Here is a 13,603-nt window from a genome sequence, read left to right as displayed (position 1 = left end):
GGTGTGCTGGATGCTGGAGATGGGGGCAAACCATTATACAGTTGGTTACAGCTCCCTGATTCTTTCCTTGTGCAGCTCCAGACCATTCCTTAGCGTATGCCAAAGGACCATCAGCTAACAACTACAGGAGTACATTGGTGCTTTGGCCATACCCTACCCTACTCCAGCCTCACACCATACACACACGCCACAGAAGACGGAGGTGGCACAGGAACCAATTACATTCATTTTATTCTGCCTGAGAATTCCTCCAGGGGAGGGGAATTTTCAGATGGCCAGAGGCAGCCACTATCCATCCCTCTTTGTGCTGCCAAGCAATGCAAAGGGGCCAGATTGGACAAGAGAATGTGGTCCAATGTTATTTGTCTGGCTTCTATTCAATTCCATGGCATTAAATGTAATTGCGTCTATCCTTTTCTCTTGTAACCTCCGTACACAACATGCTCACATTTATTCCATTGTCTGCTAACTTTAACAGCATCCAAAACAATCCTACTTCTCAACACAGGGGACTTTAAAAAACCGAAACAAATTCTTTAGAACTTATACCAAAATGAAGTCACTTACTTTTTGGCCCTTTTTATAAATGATCTCATCTAAATTTTGAATGGATGTTTTATGAAAAAGTAATGATCCTTGAACTGATTTATGTGTTTGATTAAGTAAACCACTGATATGTTTTTGTTTTGAAAGGGGAAGAAAACAATCTGTATAGCTTGCCCCTATACCCCCACCCCTCCGCATGGTCCCTAAATTCCCTTTTCCAATTCACTATCATGACAAGGTCTAATAGAATATGTATTTATAATTAGGGATTTTCTCCTACCCTCCTCCTCCCCCCCCCAATTTGTCAGGTCAGTGTTCAGATTGCATCAGTTACTATGGACCACTGGCAACTTTTGTGCACCCCCCCCCCCCCCCCCGGCTGCTAGTCCAGCTCTACCTAATGTCCAAACTAAGTTGATAATGTTTAAATAAAGAACATTTGGGAGGGGGTGAGAACATGGAGGGTATTTTGAAAAATAGTATTTCTCTAAGCACACGATTTCCTGCTCTGTGCATGAAGCGTTCACAGGAGGAAACAATTCAATGCAGTGTACTGCACTCTGCTGAAACCCCCAAACACTTACCGGAAAGCACAGAAAAAGTCAAGTGATTAATGAAAAAGTGAGGTGATGAAAACTTAAACCTTCAATATCTCCAGAAAACCAAGGACTGGTGGTTCTGTTCAGCACTGATTATAATGTACTTTCATCAAATTTCCCCTTGCAGCGCTTGCCTCAGGTTACTTCCTCACAAAGATTCCTTTATATGGCACAAAATAAGATATTCACATAGGTTAGAGATGCACTGACCACTATTCAAAGAATTAATAGCCTAGTCACTTCATGGAAATACCAGGCACACAGCTTACTCCTGCTATCAGAGTAGTAAAATTCACTACTTGGACTTAAGCTGAATATTTCTGTTGGATACAGATCTGTTTTAGTTTTCATGTTTTTCAGCAACCAACGGCTTCCTAATGTTCTTTGGAAGAAAATATATGTATATTGGGTTTCGATACTAATGAGACCAGCTCTGGCCATCAAGATTTCCAGGAGAAATGATGTAATTCTAAAACCTCTGAAGAAAAATAAATCGCATTAGAGTAAGATTCAGAATCCAGATGGAAACGGTTTTATAAGTAATGAGGGAAAAGTTAATGTATTTGTTTGAACAGGATGCTATGTAGACAGACTAGAGTTTAAACCGCCGCCCCCCCCACCCCACTTAAGACTTGTCACGCTGGAAAGAACTGGAGACATCAGTTTGCAGACTGATACTTGGAGCTATTTAAAATGAGTGATACGCTCTCAAAACATTCTTTCACGTTATTTTTAAAATCATAGGTTCCAGTTCTGTGTCAGATGTTGGGCACTGTCAGAGACGGGACACTGGACTCGAGAGACCATGGGTCTGACCCAGTATGGCAATTCCTACTGTCCCGCTGTTGCAGGGAAGAATTCAGTAAGAGTGTCATGGTGGACCAGTAACAAAATCAGAGTGGGAAAGTCCCCCTGGGCTTTGCATTGAACAGGCCTTCCTTACATTCAAAAAGTCTCTTTCCAAAAATCTCTCACATAACCTGAGTTCTCTGAGAAACCCCCAAGAACTCTGACGTGTTTATGTCAGGCCACCACTCGTTACAGAAGTGTGGTCTCAGCTTTTGTTTTACTTAAAAATGAGCTGGTATAATGAGACAGACAGCTCTCATCCCAAAGATCTGACCGTGTCAGCTGGGCTCCTGGGGTGGGAGTGGGGTGGGCAGTGATGGCACTCTTCCAAGCTCTGCCCACAGAATAAGCTCTCGCCACAGGAGACAGGACTCACAATAGATTGTGCTGTTGCAGAAAATATGATCACACATGCTCTGTGGGCTCCCTGAGCTCATTACTGGGGTCAAGGTACACCCATGGGCTCAGCTGGACTCCTTGAGCTTGGCTGCCTTCTCAGCAAGGCTTGGATGCACAGGCGGCTGGTGAAAATATTCTTTGTGGGGTTTGTGTAAAACTGTCAGGCCGTGCTCTCCAGTGCACGAGATCACTGCGTATGTCATGGCCTGGTGTGGAGAGGAGGAAGTTGGCGAGCGAGTCCACCGTGCACTCACACCAGAGCAGAGGCTCCTGACCTGCTGGGCTGGGCCTGGGTTCCCGCTCTGGCTGGTAGCTCTTGCCATTTTCACCTTTGCTGTGGTGGGCTCCGCCAGATGGAGGGACACCCACTAGCCATCTGACCACCCCAAGAGGACAAGGAGGTGACAGGGACAGGCGAAGGGAAAGATCATCAACCCCACATAACACTCTAAAGTGAAGATGGGATGCTGATGCCAAGGAGGGAGAGGCCCTATGGGGGACTTCCTGGGTGAGCCATCGGGGACTGGAGCAATTGAAGAAGTCGGGGGTTGGTGCTGCCAGGAGTAGAGGGGAGGTTTTAAAAGGTGGGTGTATTGGGGAATGGGGTTTGGGGGAATGGTGAGCAGAGGGCTTGGAGAAGGGTTTTGGCAGGGTGATTTATGGAGCATTTATTTGGGAGGTTGTGACGTGAGGGGTTTATTTGTGATGTGTGTTTGTGTGACGGGGGTTGATGTGGTGGGATAGGTGGAAGGCTGTGGCCAGAGGAAGTTTGGTGGCGTTGAGGTTTATTTGGGGAGGGGGGAGAAGCTTGGGTGTTTTTATCTGGGGATGAAGTAGCAGGGGGCTAGATGGGTTTAAGCAGGGCTGGGTGGGGCTGTGAGGGGTTTGAGGGGAAGCAGGGGAGAGCTGTGGGAGGGGCAGGTTGCGCGGCTATGGTAGGGAGATTGGATGGGGGCCAGTGGAAGGGCAGGGTCAGGGGTTGGGCTGGGAGCAGAGGGAGCTGTGTCCTGGTGGCCCCAGCTGGATTCCCTCCTCTTGAGCCTCTTCTGTCCTCCATCTTGCTCATCTCCCTCTCTGGTACCAGCTCCACTCATGGGCACCAGACAGAACTGGCTTGCTGGGGGCACTCAGGACAGACTTTGCCCCCAGCACGACACTGGGCTCTCAGGACTCTCCCTCCTCATTCTGCTGCTGGGCAGCCAGGTGGTGCAGCACTGAGCTGTCCCTGGCACTGCTGGATCTGCAGAGCTGGACTGCACATGAAGGTGGCAGGATCTGGCCCCCCTCTAGCCCTAGCCAGCCACTGCCTATGTTTGTACACGCCCCTGGGCTTCTTCACTTGCTTGTGGGGGCCCTCTTGCCCCTCTGGGCTCTGCTAGGCTCTTTCTTGATTGGAAAGCTTGGAGAAAAGTGGCAGCTTTCTCAAGTCTGTTGAGAAGTGCCAAAATGAGCTGCCACTTACAGTAGCTTGTGCAGATTTTCATCCTATAGCTCTCCTTTCTTACGTGCTTTGATGAGCAATGAAAGAGTTAATACTTGAAGTGACAATGTAATTTTCACCGGGTATTTGAGAGGTGGCAGAGGTTGCCTGAGCCTGAGCTCTCGTGGAATGGATCCTAATCTATACAGGTGGGTCAAAATGGGTCACCCTGTAACATGTCTTATAACCTGGGACCTATTGTGACAGTGTGAATGGAGATTGGTTGGCCCTTCATTCTGTCAGTACGCGTTAGGGAACGTTTTGGAGAATTCCTAAATGGCTTTGTTCAGTCTGGATAGTAAGAAAAAAAGCTTGATAATATCGAAGGCATGAAGTTTAGCTCCTCCAAAGTGGAGTGAGGTTTGGGGAAGCATACAGCTAAACGGATCATCTGATTAGGATAACAATCAGAAATTAGAAATTAGTAACCTTAGATAAGGGCATCAAATCACTTGGTTCTTTTGGAATACTATATAAAGTTGCCCCACCGTAAGGGTTTACATCTTGCTTATTCTTCTGTCTAAGGTTATGGCCACTAAGAAGGCAGTCTTTATAGATAAGTGGTACAAAGAGCAGACTTCCAAAGGGCAGACTACCAAAGGCTCAAAAGGAGGTGCCATCAAACTTGTTAAAACGGTACTGAGGTCCCAGAAGGGCAGGGTCTCTGCTTCATGGGAAAACATGAATGAGACCCTTGAGAAATCTAGCCGCTGTCGGATGAGACAACAGTCTGGCCTTCCCACCGGAGGATAGTGATCAGAGATAGGTGCCAGATGCACTGCAAGGGAGCTGATGGAGAAGGCCAAATATTTTAACGTGAGCAGGTAGTCCAGGGATGGCAGCCATCAGTGCTTCCAAGAGAGACAGATGATTCCCCGATACCCAGACAGAGAGCCTCTTCCATTTAGCAGCACAGGTAAGACTGGTGGAATCCTTTCTGTTGCAAGCTAGGATGTGTTGTGGTGTAACTCGTTTTCCACAACAGATGTGCTGAACTATTAAAAAGCAGGATCGATCCGTGGATGTTAGCTAGCCAGCATCCAGGCTGTGAGGTGAGGGGGCCTGGGGCTGGGTGCAGGATTTGTCCCCTTCAATCCCCCTTCAGGGAATCCTCTGTGTTTTAAATCTTATTACCCTGTAAAATTACCTTCCATCCTGATTTTACAGAGGTGCTTCTTTTACTTTTGTCTTTATAATAAAGTTCTGCTTTTAAGAATCTGATTTGTTTTTAGTGTCCTAAAAACCCAAGGGTCTGGTCTGTGCTCATCTTGTTTACCTATTTGGTTTGGGGATAGGGGGCATATTTTGGGGAAACAGGAACGCCAAGTGGTCCTTTTCCTGAATCTTTGCCTAACTCACTCGGTAGTGGCAGCAATACCGTCCAAGGACAAGGAAGAATTTGTGCCTTGGGGAAGTTTTTAACCTAAACTGGTAGAAATAAGCGTAAGGGGTCTTTCATGCGGGTCCCCACATCTGCACCCCAGAGTACAGAGTGGGGAGGGAACCCTGACAGGCCCATCGGTGTGACACTGACTGATGCACTTTTCCTCAAGGGGGATCACTTCCTGACACAGCAGCAACGAGCACGTTCCTCCCTGTGTGTTGATATAGTACATTGCAGTGGTGTGTCCATGAGTAGCTGTACTGTGCCAGGAGGAACGCTATGCAGAACAGCCCTCAGTCAGGATGAGAAAAAATAGATTTCAGAGAAGCACATACCAGGGCAAAAGCATGATGCTATATCTGGGTTCCATGATTTCCCACTGACCCTGCTTATTTAGGGCCTCATATGGGAAGGTGATGAGCATTTCCTACCACCAGGAATAGGAAACAACCTCAGCACCCACTAACTGAAATTGGAGTTGAGCAAATACTCAGCACCTTGCAGGACTAGGCCCAGAGAGTACAGGGGACAACTTCAACTGATTTAAAATGGTCACAGCTGCATTTTCTTCAGTTTACAACAACTGAATTTCTGCTCTGAATTCATTATGATGGGTGGGAGTCTAGAATTGTAAAGGATTGCTTTCTTTATGGCACTTTGATTATTTACTCACTTCTCCTTTGCCCCTTAAATGGGTCAGACCTTAAAAGAAGCCCATTTTAAGAGAAACAAACATAGAAAAAATGAAACATACAAGGACCTTTTACAGAGAGTCTTCCCAGTGCTTGTGACATAGAACAAGAGAGTGGAGAATAAGCCACTGTGTATGTTGAGGAAGTCTAAGAATAAAGATTATAGGGAAACAGTCTACCTTTCTTTACAAGGCCTCGATTTACATCCCTGAAATGTCAAGTTTTGCTATTACAATGAAGTCCTGTTGAGGACAGAGCTGGCTTTTTATCACCACTTAAAATCTAATTAATCCGTATTGAAGCACAAAGATTTCTGTTGTATTTAGGGTGAGGGGTCATAGAGCCTTCTTTGTTCATCCGCAGACTTGTAATCATCAGGCACTGGAAGGTAACAGATCAAATCTTGATCAGAAAGCCTAACCCATGGTTTAGCAGAGTCCTTCGTCCTTTACATGAAACATTATATTCATGAAGAACAAAAAAGTGTTTCAGAGTTTTCAAAGGGTTAATATCTAAGCTTATATTCAGGGCACAAAGAACTAAGATCATCATAGCTCCAACCACCACAAAAGGTATCAGCCCTTAGAGAGACATTCCTCCTAAAGCTTTCTGGACTGTGCTCTTCTAATGGCTTTAGTCTACAGAACTGTGATGCAATTAAATGGCATTTTTTTCTCTCTGTTTGGATGGTTTCTATCCTGTCTCACTACCTATTTACCTGACTGGAAAAATCTCGCTTTAGAGTTAAATGAATTCGAGACCTGGACCATGGGACTCTGGCAAGTTTGTGTTTCCCAAGAGGAAGGGGGAATTCAATGTAAGGATTTTGATTCTTTCTTGGCTTTGCCTCCAGAGTTTAGGATTTCTAGGATTTTGATGTTTGTTTCAAATGGATTAGGACTTTTGGGCTTCTTGCTTTCAGGTTTTGGGTTGGACTGTTTGAAGATCGGTGAAAGACAACAGGAACTAAAGAAACGGCTATTACTGCTTGGAGGAATACTCTTCTGGATATCAGCAATTACAGTCATGGCCCCAGTTTCTTGGGTTGCTCACACTGTAGTCGAGGAAAATATGGATGAGAATATCCCAGAGATTATTCCCAAGTGGGACTTGGGGGAAGCACTGTTTGTTGGCTGGTTTGCTGGAATATGTCTTATACTAGGAGGGTCACTACTTAATTGCACTGTCTGTTCATCGGAAGTCCATCCATCCTCAGTCCATTACACAGTAACAGAAATGCAAGATCACTGTCAACACTTGGAAACTGAAAATAGTCCTGAAAATCTAGGAGTTTAAGTAGTACAGACAGTCTTCTCTTTCTTTTCAGAACTCTAGCACAAGGCAGAAGCTTGTTCCAATAATGATTCAAAGGACCCTTTGTTACTTAGCTGATTCATTAAAGTTGTGTGTCTAATTCTTTCTTCCTGTAATTGTTCTTTCAACGTAGTGTCGTCGCTCCGGGGGGCAAAACTGTTTTGTTTTGCAGCAGGACATTAAAGCTATCATGACTGTATGGAAGAACCACTACTTTGTTTTGCTATTAAAGCTGAACTGTAGACCCCCAAAATGTATAAGGTTGCTCTCTCGTATGTTGCTTAAGAGCCAAAAATGTTAAGTTTCCTTTTCATGCGAAGCCAATTAAGTGGAATTCAAAGGCTTTGACTCCCTATGGCACAACCATCCACCTATCTGATCCAGTAACATTTTCATGATCTAGAGTATTTCCCACCTCTACAAATACCCTCAAAATACTTGTGTTCCGGGTATAGACTTTTGCTACAGAGAGAAGGAGATCTCTGTGTAAGAACTGTGTTTCTTTATCCAGGAAAATTCCCAAAACTCTAAAAAGACTGGCAGAGATCTCGTTTTTTTTAAAGCACTCTTAGTTTCTGAAAAATGCTGCATGTAATTCACCAGCATCACAGGCCAGTGTCCCAAAACAGCTAGTCGTTTGTTATCCCAACCTACTATGGGGAAAACAAGACACAAAAGTTAACCTGGATGTTCTGGCACCTGCATATTTCAGATACAAAGAAAAAAATTAAAGAGCCAGGGGTGGCTGAAAAATACCTAGTTGAAAGAGTTAATCTGCTCATAAGCATTTGCTATTTTATAGAGTATAGGAACTGAGTTTTTAATCATGAATACTTGAACGGCATTCGGTGAAACTTTTATCATATATAGCAGTTCTTGTACATGTAATTAGTCTGATTTTAAACAAACATACTTCTTAAAACTTCGTAAAATAAATGCAGTATTTCTCACAGGCAGACCACCTTATTTGTTAAACTATATAAAGTTTGCATGGGCTTATCCAAATATACAGAATGTGAATTATTCAGGTTATGAATTATCATCCCAAACAATGAGCTAATTAAAAACATCCAGAACTATTAAAACTACTTAGTGAAAAGGGTTGGAGTATTGTTACCCCAATAGCGATAGAAAGGGCACTATTATTGAGTGTATGCTTTTCTGTTCAAAGACCAGCTATTTTCTGAAAAGCAAAACCAATGGAATATGAGCCCAGCTGCAGCCACATCTTTGAATTACTGATTTATCACGTTATTTCTCTATACTCAAAGCAAATCCACAAGAAACCAGATCAAAGGAAATCTGTCAAGAGTCCTTTTACGAAATAGCATATAAAAGGAGGGAATTATTTCACAGCTTACAAAGTTTATGTTTAGCGCAACAAGCACTAAACAGAAAATGTATCTGTAGTAGTTGGTAGAGATATTCCTGAAGCGTTTGGACTCTATTATTAAAATGGATTTAGCCCACATAAGTAGGATGCAATTAGCTGGAATTTTATTATTTTTGTTAGGATAGGTTTTTACTGGTGCTTATAATAATTTGTCAGACTGGAAAAAATCTCAATTTGGATGTAAATGAACTGGAGACCTGGGACTTGGGACTCTGGCAAACCCGTACTGTTCAAGACGAATCAAGAGGAACACAGTGTAAGGACTTTGATTCTTTATTAGTTTTGCCTGCAGAGTTCAGGATTTTAGTGTCTACATCGAATGGGCTTGGGCTTTTGAGTCTCCTGATCTCTAGTTTTTGGACTGCCTGAAAATGGGAGCTTCGCAACATGAACTAAAAGAAATGACTGTTTACTGCATAAAGGAATACTTTTATGGATATCTGGAATCTGAACCTTACCCCCAGTTTCTTGCGTTACCCATGTTATGGCACAAACATTTTGGAATGAGGCTATTCTGGAGATTGTCCCAGATGGGAATTCGGGGGTGCACTATTTTCTGGCTGGTTTGGTAGATTCTTTGTGATACAAGGAATCATTACTTATATGCACAGCTTGTTCAGCTAAAGATCGCGAATAGTCAGTTAGGTATCTTGAATTTCTGCCACTGCATAACAATCAACTTTTGTAAATCGGAAATATAGATCTGAACATTTAAGAGACTTTAAGAAGGGCAGATACCCGTTTCCTTTCAAACTCGACGAGAAGAATCAAACTTTTCAGTTGAGGATTTGTAGGTTTATCTGACACAGACGAACCACCTCACCTACAAGGTGTTAGATTTTTAAAAAACTTTGTTATTCCCTTTAATCACCAAGTTAGAACACTGCACCCTTCCTGCAAGTCCGGTAAACCATTTTCATGTTCATTGTGGAGAGAAAAAACAATTGAGACTTAACAGTGATTAGACTAATTACTTTGGTTGTATCTGCCGATATGATAATACAGTTTATGACTGTACATATCTGGTAAATAAAATACAAAATCATAATATATGGATGTTTAGTTTAAAAAGTTACCACACATTTTCACGTGTTGATCAATGTATCTGTCATATAAAAATAACTTACTATGGATCTAAAGTATGAGTTCTGGATTTTCTATTATGGAATATAGGCTTGATTCTATTCAATTAAATGGAAAAAAAACCTCCCAGTGACTTAACTGAGCAAGAATTTTTTCTTTGACTTGCGTATTTCCAACACTTAAGAAGCCTAAATAGTTTGCATTGGTGGATTTGCTGTGACAAGAAGGTAATGGGCAAGAAAGTTCTCGGTGTCCATTAAAAATGTTTATGCAAGACCTAGTGGGGTAGATCCTCAGGTGGTGCAAGGAGTCATAGCTCCACTGACTTCAGCAGAGCTATGGCCATTTACACCGTCTGAGGCTCTACCTCAGTCTCTCTGTTCTCTCATGTGCTAGGGTGACAGAGAGCAGAGGAGGGAGGTTAATGTGGGAAAGTGGAGTCCAGAGTTCCATGCCTATCTCATGTCACATGTAAATATATTTTTTGTACTATCAGTTTATACAGACCTCAATTTTCTCTATCACTAAAGCACCACACGCATTGGCACAAACTGTAGCTCATAAGAGCCTCAGGCCTAGAATACATTCCAGGACAATACAGAGCTGTGTTGCCTGCATGTGGAAGTTTGCACTTTGGATGGTTGTGGTCATAGCTATTATACACCACTTTAATGAGCAGTGAATCTACTTGGACATTAACACTGGAGTTTAAGTGAAAACCGATGAGAGCACTTCCATTAGCATGATATGCCACGATCCTAAGGACTAGCAGTGATTGACGTTAACACTGCAGTGACTTTCTGAAGACAACAAAAATAGTAAGTGAACATCTACTTTTGCAAAGAGCTCAGAAACAGCCCAGGAATCAAAGATTTCACTAAAATTAAACACTAGTCTACAAAACGGCTTTGTTAACGTTTTTTATTTTTTTTCAAATCACTGAAACACATTGAAAGTGCAGAGACAAAAGTTAATCTATGTGATGTATTTGCATACTTTTACAGACAAAATTAGAACAGAAACACATTCGGAGTATAACCTGATTAAATATTTAGTTCAGTCCTGAGCATTCGATGCTTAATACAGTATAAACATAGCAACAGTAAAAAAGATTTTAAAATTATTTGATTTGTATCCTAGAACAATTTCTGCTGAACTTCATTCATAATATTGTTTTGTGCCTGTAATACTTAATTTTGATTACACAATTGCAATTACATACTGATAACTGAAACACGAGAACTAATTACTCCATTTGTTATTCCCTGTACAGGGTAAACTCTAATTCTTCAAGAGTGAGATTTATAAATCTGAACTTCATGGTTTGTTCATATCCACTTTTAGTTCAGTCTATTGAATGTTTCAGCAGTGTGAATAATTTGAATTAGTAAAAAACAAAACCCCCACAACTGTTAAAAGCTGCCTATAAATAAGTTTGTAACGCTACTAATGAGTTGGAAAGTGAGGAGAAAGAGCTGATATGTTTAAGTCTGTCTCATTTTAAAAATGAGCAAATTTTGCAAACTAAAGCCATCAGAACTTGACCGTCTTGGCCACACCCAATCAGAATTTATTTTTTTATACTCCTCTGAAGGTTATTCAACATATACACAAACAGCAGCTAGTCTGGCAAGAATTTAGAAAGCTGTAAATATTTCCCACAATAGTTTAACATCAAACATTTTAAATGGCCAGAACTGAACTATATTTAACAGAACATAAATAAGACTGTAAATAAATAAAAAAATAAATCATACGGTACAATTCTACACATCCTACCAACACTTTATATAATCAAACTGAGAAGCTGAAACAGTCAACCTTCGTTTCACCTCTACAGTAAATGTCAAACTTCTGTTTTTAAAGTTTGACCTCACAAGCATGAATCATATCTTCTTGTTTCTAGTAGTCGTGTGTGTGTGTGTGTGTGTGTGTGTGTGTGTTAAAAGAACAGCAATAAATGGATATTCATGAAGAATGATGCTCAGCCAGTTGGCCTGACTGGCACTTGTTCAGAACTGTGTGGCCTCCAGTTATACATTTATTATTTCAAATCCTTTAAATGTATTTGTGTATCACAAGAAAATCCTTGGTGTGTTTAACAAAAAAGATTCTAGGCACAGAATTTTCTTACCTTAACATTCGCAAACATATTGTAGCTATGTTCTCTTCATCTTTCAACAAGGCTAATTACTTTCTGGAAAAGTGAAGTGCTATGTATAGGTGGCTTGTCAATATAATCTGTAGGTTAAGGACAAAGATTCTATCCATAGAATAAAAAAAAACCTTTGAATTTAACATTTTTTTCAAAAACCTTCAGAGATTAGGTACTGTAGATACAAGTTGAGTTACATTGTTTTGGCTATAAGATCAACCACAAAGTTTTGTTTTACCCAACAGCATGTTGTAGATGCTTTATTCCAGATCTGATGCAGTCGCATGCTTCCCCAGGGACGATGACAAGCACATCCACATTGTGAAACAAAAAGGTCTGGTCAGATAAGTGAAAATTCTATTTTGATAGATATCTTGTGCACATTTACTCCTTAAGTTTGTTCAACTTGAACCATCATTATTCTGAAAAACAGCTTGTGTTTCATTTACTTAAAAAAAGGTAATGAGAACTGGAGTACATACCCAACTGAAATAGTTTATGGTTTCTAGGTCACAGATTTTTCCAGCATGGATTTCTACACCAACAATACTTCCGGTACTAGCGTCAGTGGATTCAATTTGAATTTGATGGGTAGTTTTTCCTCTTCTGACAACAGCACGGGTTTAATTTTTCATGAACCTGATCTTTTTGACATACTGCTTGTTGACAAAAGTAGACAACATTTAGGTCAAAAGGTTACATTTAAACGTAAGATTTGACAGCGCAGTGGTATGACTACTCATCTATAAACACTTTGATGTGAATTTGATTCAGCTTCAGTTTCAGAAAGCAGCTGCCCTTTTGGTAGTGTCACTGTTAAGAGGTTTTAGGGTTACTGGTCTGCCCTTTCCCCTCCCCACCTTGCAGATGCAAAGTACTGTACAGTGCAGCCCAAAGTACTGTACATTCACAAAATTATACTCCTGCACTCAGTACTCCACCTTTCTTTCTTCACAGAAATAAAAAGGACAGTCAGGAAATGGTTTTCAGAAACAAAATCCCAACGTAGGTGATGGAAATCTAAACTGCACCTGTTACGAGGCAGCCTTGCTGTTTTGGAAAGGAGCTTGCATTCATGGTTAATTTCAAACTATAAAAGTCACACTTGTACAAAAATATTGCATGGCATAACAGCCATCTTCACAGTCTGCTCACGTGAAAATAGTGAAAAGACAAACAATCTTCTGTTGAACGTAATATTTCTCAACACAGTGCGGTTCAACAGGATACACACTTTCCTTTGTTCCATCTTTACAAAATAAGAGCACACATGCGATACATACAAACTGTACAAAATTAGCATCCATGTACCAGAAGTGTTCCACTTTGGTTTTCTGCTAGTTGTGGTTTGTTTGTTTGTTTGTTTGGTGCCTTTTAACAGACAAGAACTCAGTTCGCTGTATTTTACAAATGAACATCTTTATAGTCGGATGTAAAATAGAAGATCTTTAAAAGCAGGAGGTTCTAACTACAAAACGTTCATCTAAAAAGATGAGCGAGTGGAAAAATACTTCAGTGAAAAATGTAATTATACATCATCTGCTGGTAGGGATGGTATGTTGATCTTCGCTCTTGTGAAGTAAGCGATCTTCTCCCTAGAATTAGAAAATAAGTTTAAGGAAACCTTTAAAGTGATCAGCAGCTAAAATACCACAAGAACTCCAACAGCTTCAGTATGTGATGAATAACGTAAGAGAACAGCTCTTTAA

The 13,603-nt window shown here is 41.3% G+C and overlaps 2 protein-coding genes across 5 annotated transcripts in view; one reads left to right on the top strand and one right to left on the bottom strand.

Annotated features, from left to right (window-relative positions):
* Positions 1–6,576: 6,576 nt before the first annotated feature.
* Positions 6,577–7,540, top strand: LOC311519992 (claudin-22-like; the record flags this gene model as incomplete). The annotated part of the gene is made up of 1 exon (XM_084627145.1): positions 6,577–7,540. The coding sequence occupies one exon, from the start codon at positions 6,577–6,579 to the stop codon at positions 7,243–7,245; it is 669 nt and encodes a 222-aa protein (XP_084483271.1). The 3' UTR covers positions 7,246–7,540.
* A 5,518-nt stretch (positions 7,541–13,058) lies between these two features.
* The window catches only part of WWC2 (WW and C2 domain containing 2), a 179,430-nt gene continuing 178,885 nt past the window's right edge, over positions 13,059–13,603 (bottom strand). For all 4 annotated transcript variants that reach the window (XM_084627437.1, XM_084627435.1, XM_084627433.1 and 1 more), the window contains one exon: positions 13,059–13,489. In XM_084627437.1, the coding sequence (XP_084483563.1) occupies positions 13,430–13,489 (60 nt within the window). In that variant the 3' untranslated portion in view covers positions 13,059–13,429. The remainder of the gene's footprint in view (positions 13,490–13,603) is intronic.

The sequence above is a fragment of the Lepidochelys olivacea genome (assembly GCF_965140295.1).
Source record: "Lepidochelys olivacea isolate rLepOli2 genome assembly, chromosome: 4".
In the NCBI taxonomy this organism is placed as follows: Eukaryota; Metazoa; Chordata; order Testudines; family Cheloniidae; genus Lepidochelys; species Lepidochelys olivacea.
The sequence above is the reverse complement of the archived record's forward strand: the minus strand, read 5'-3'. Positions and strand labels throughout refer to the sequence as shown.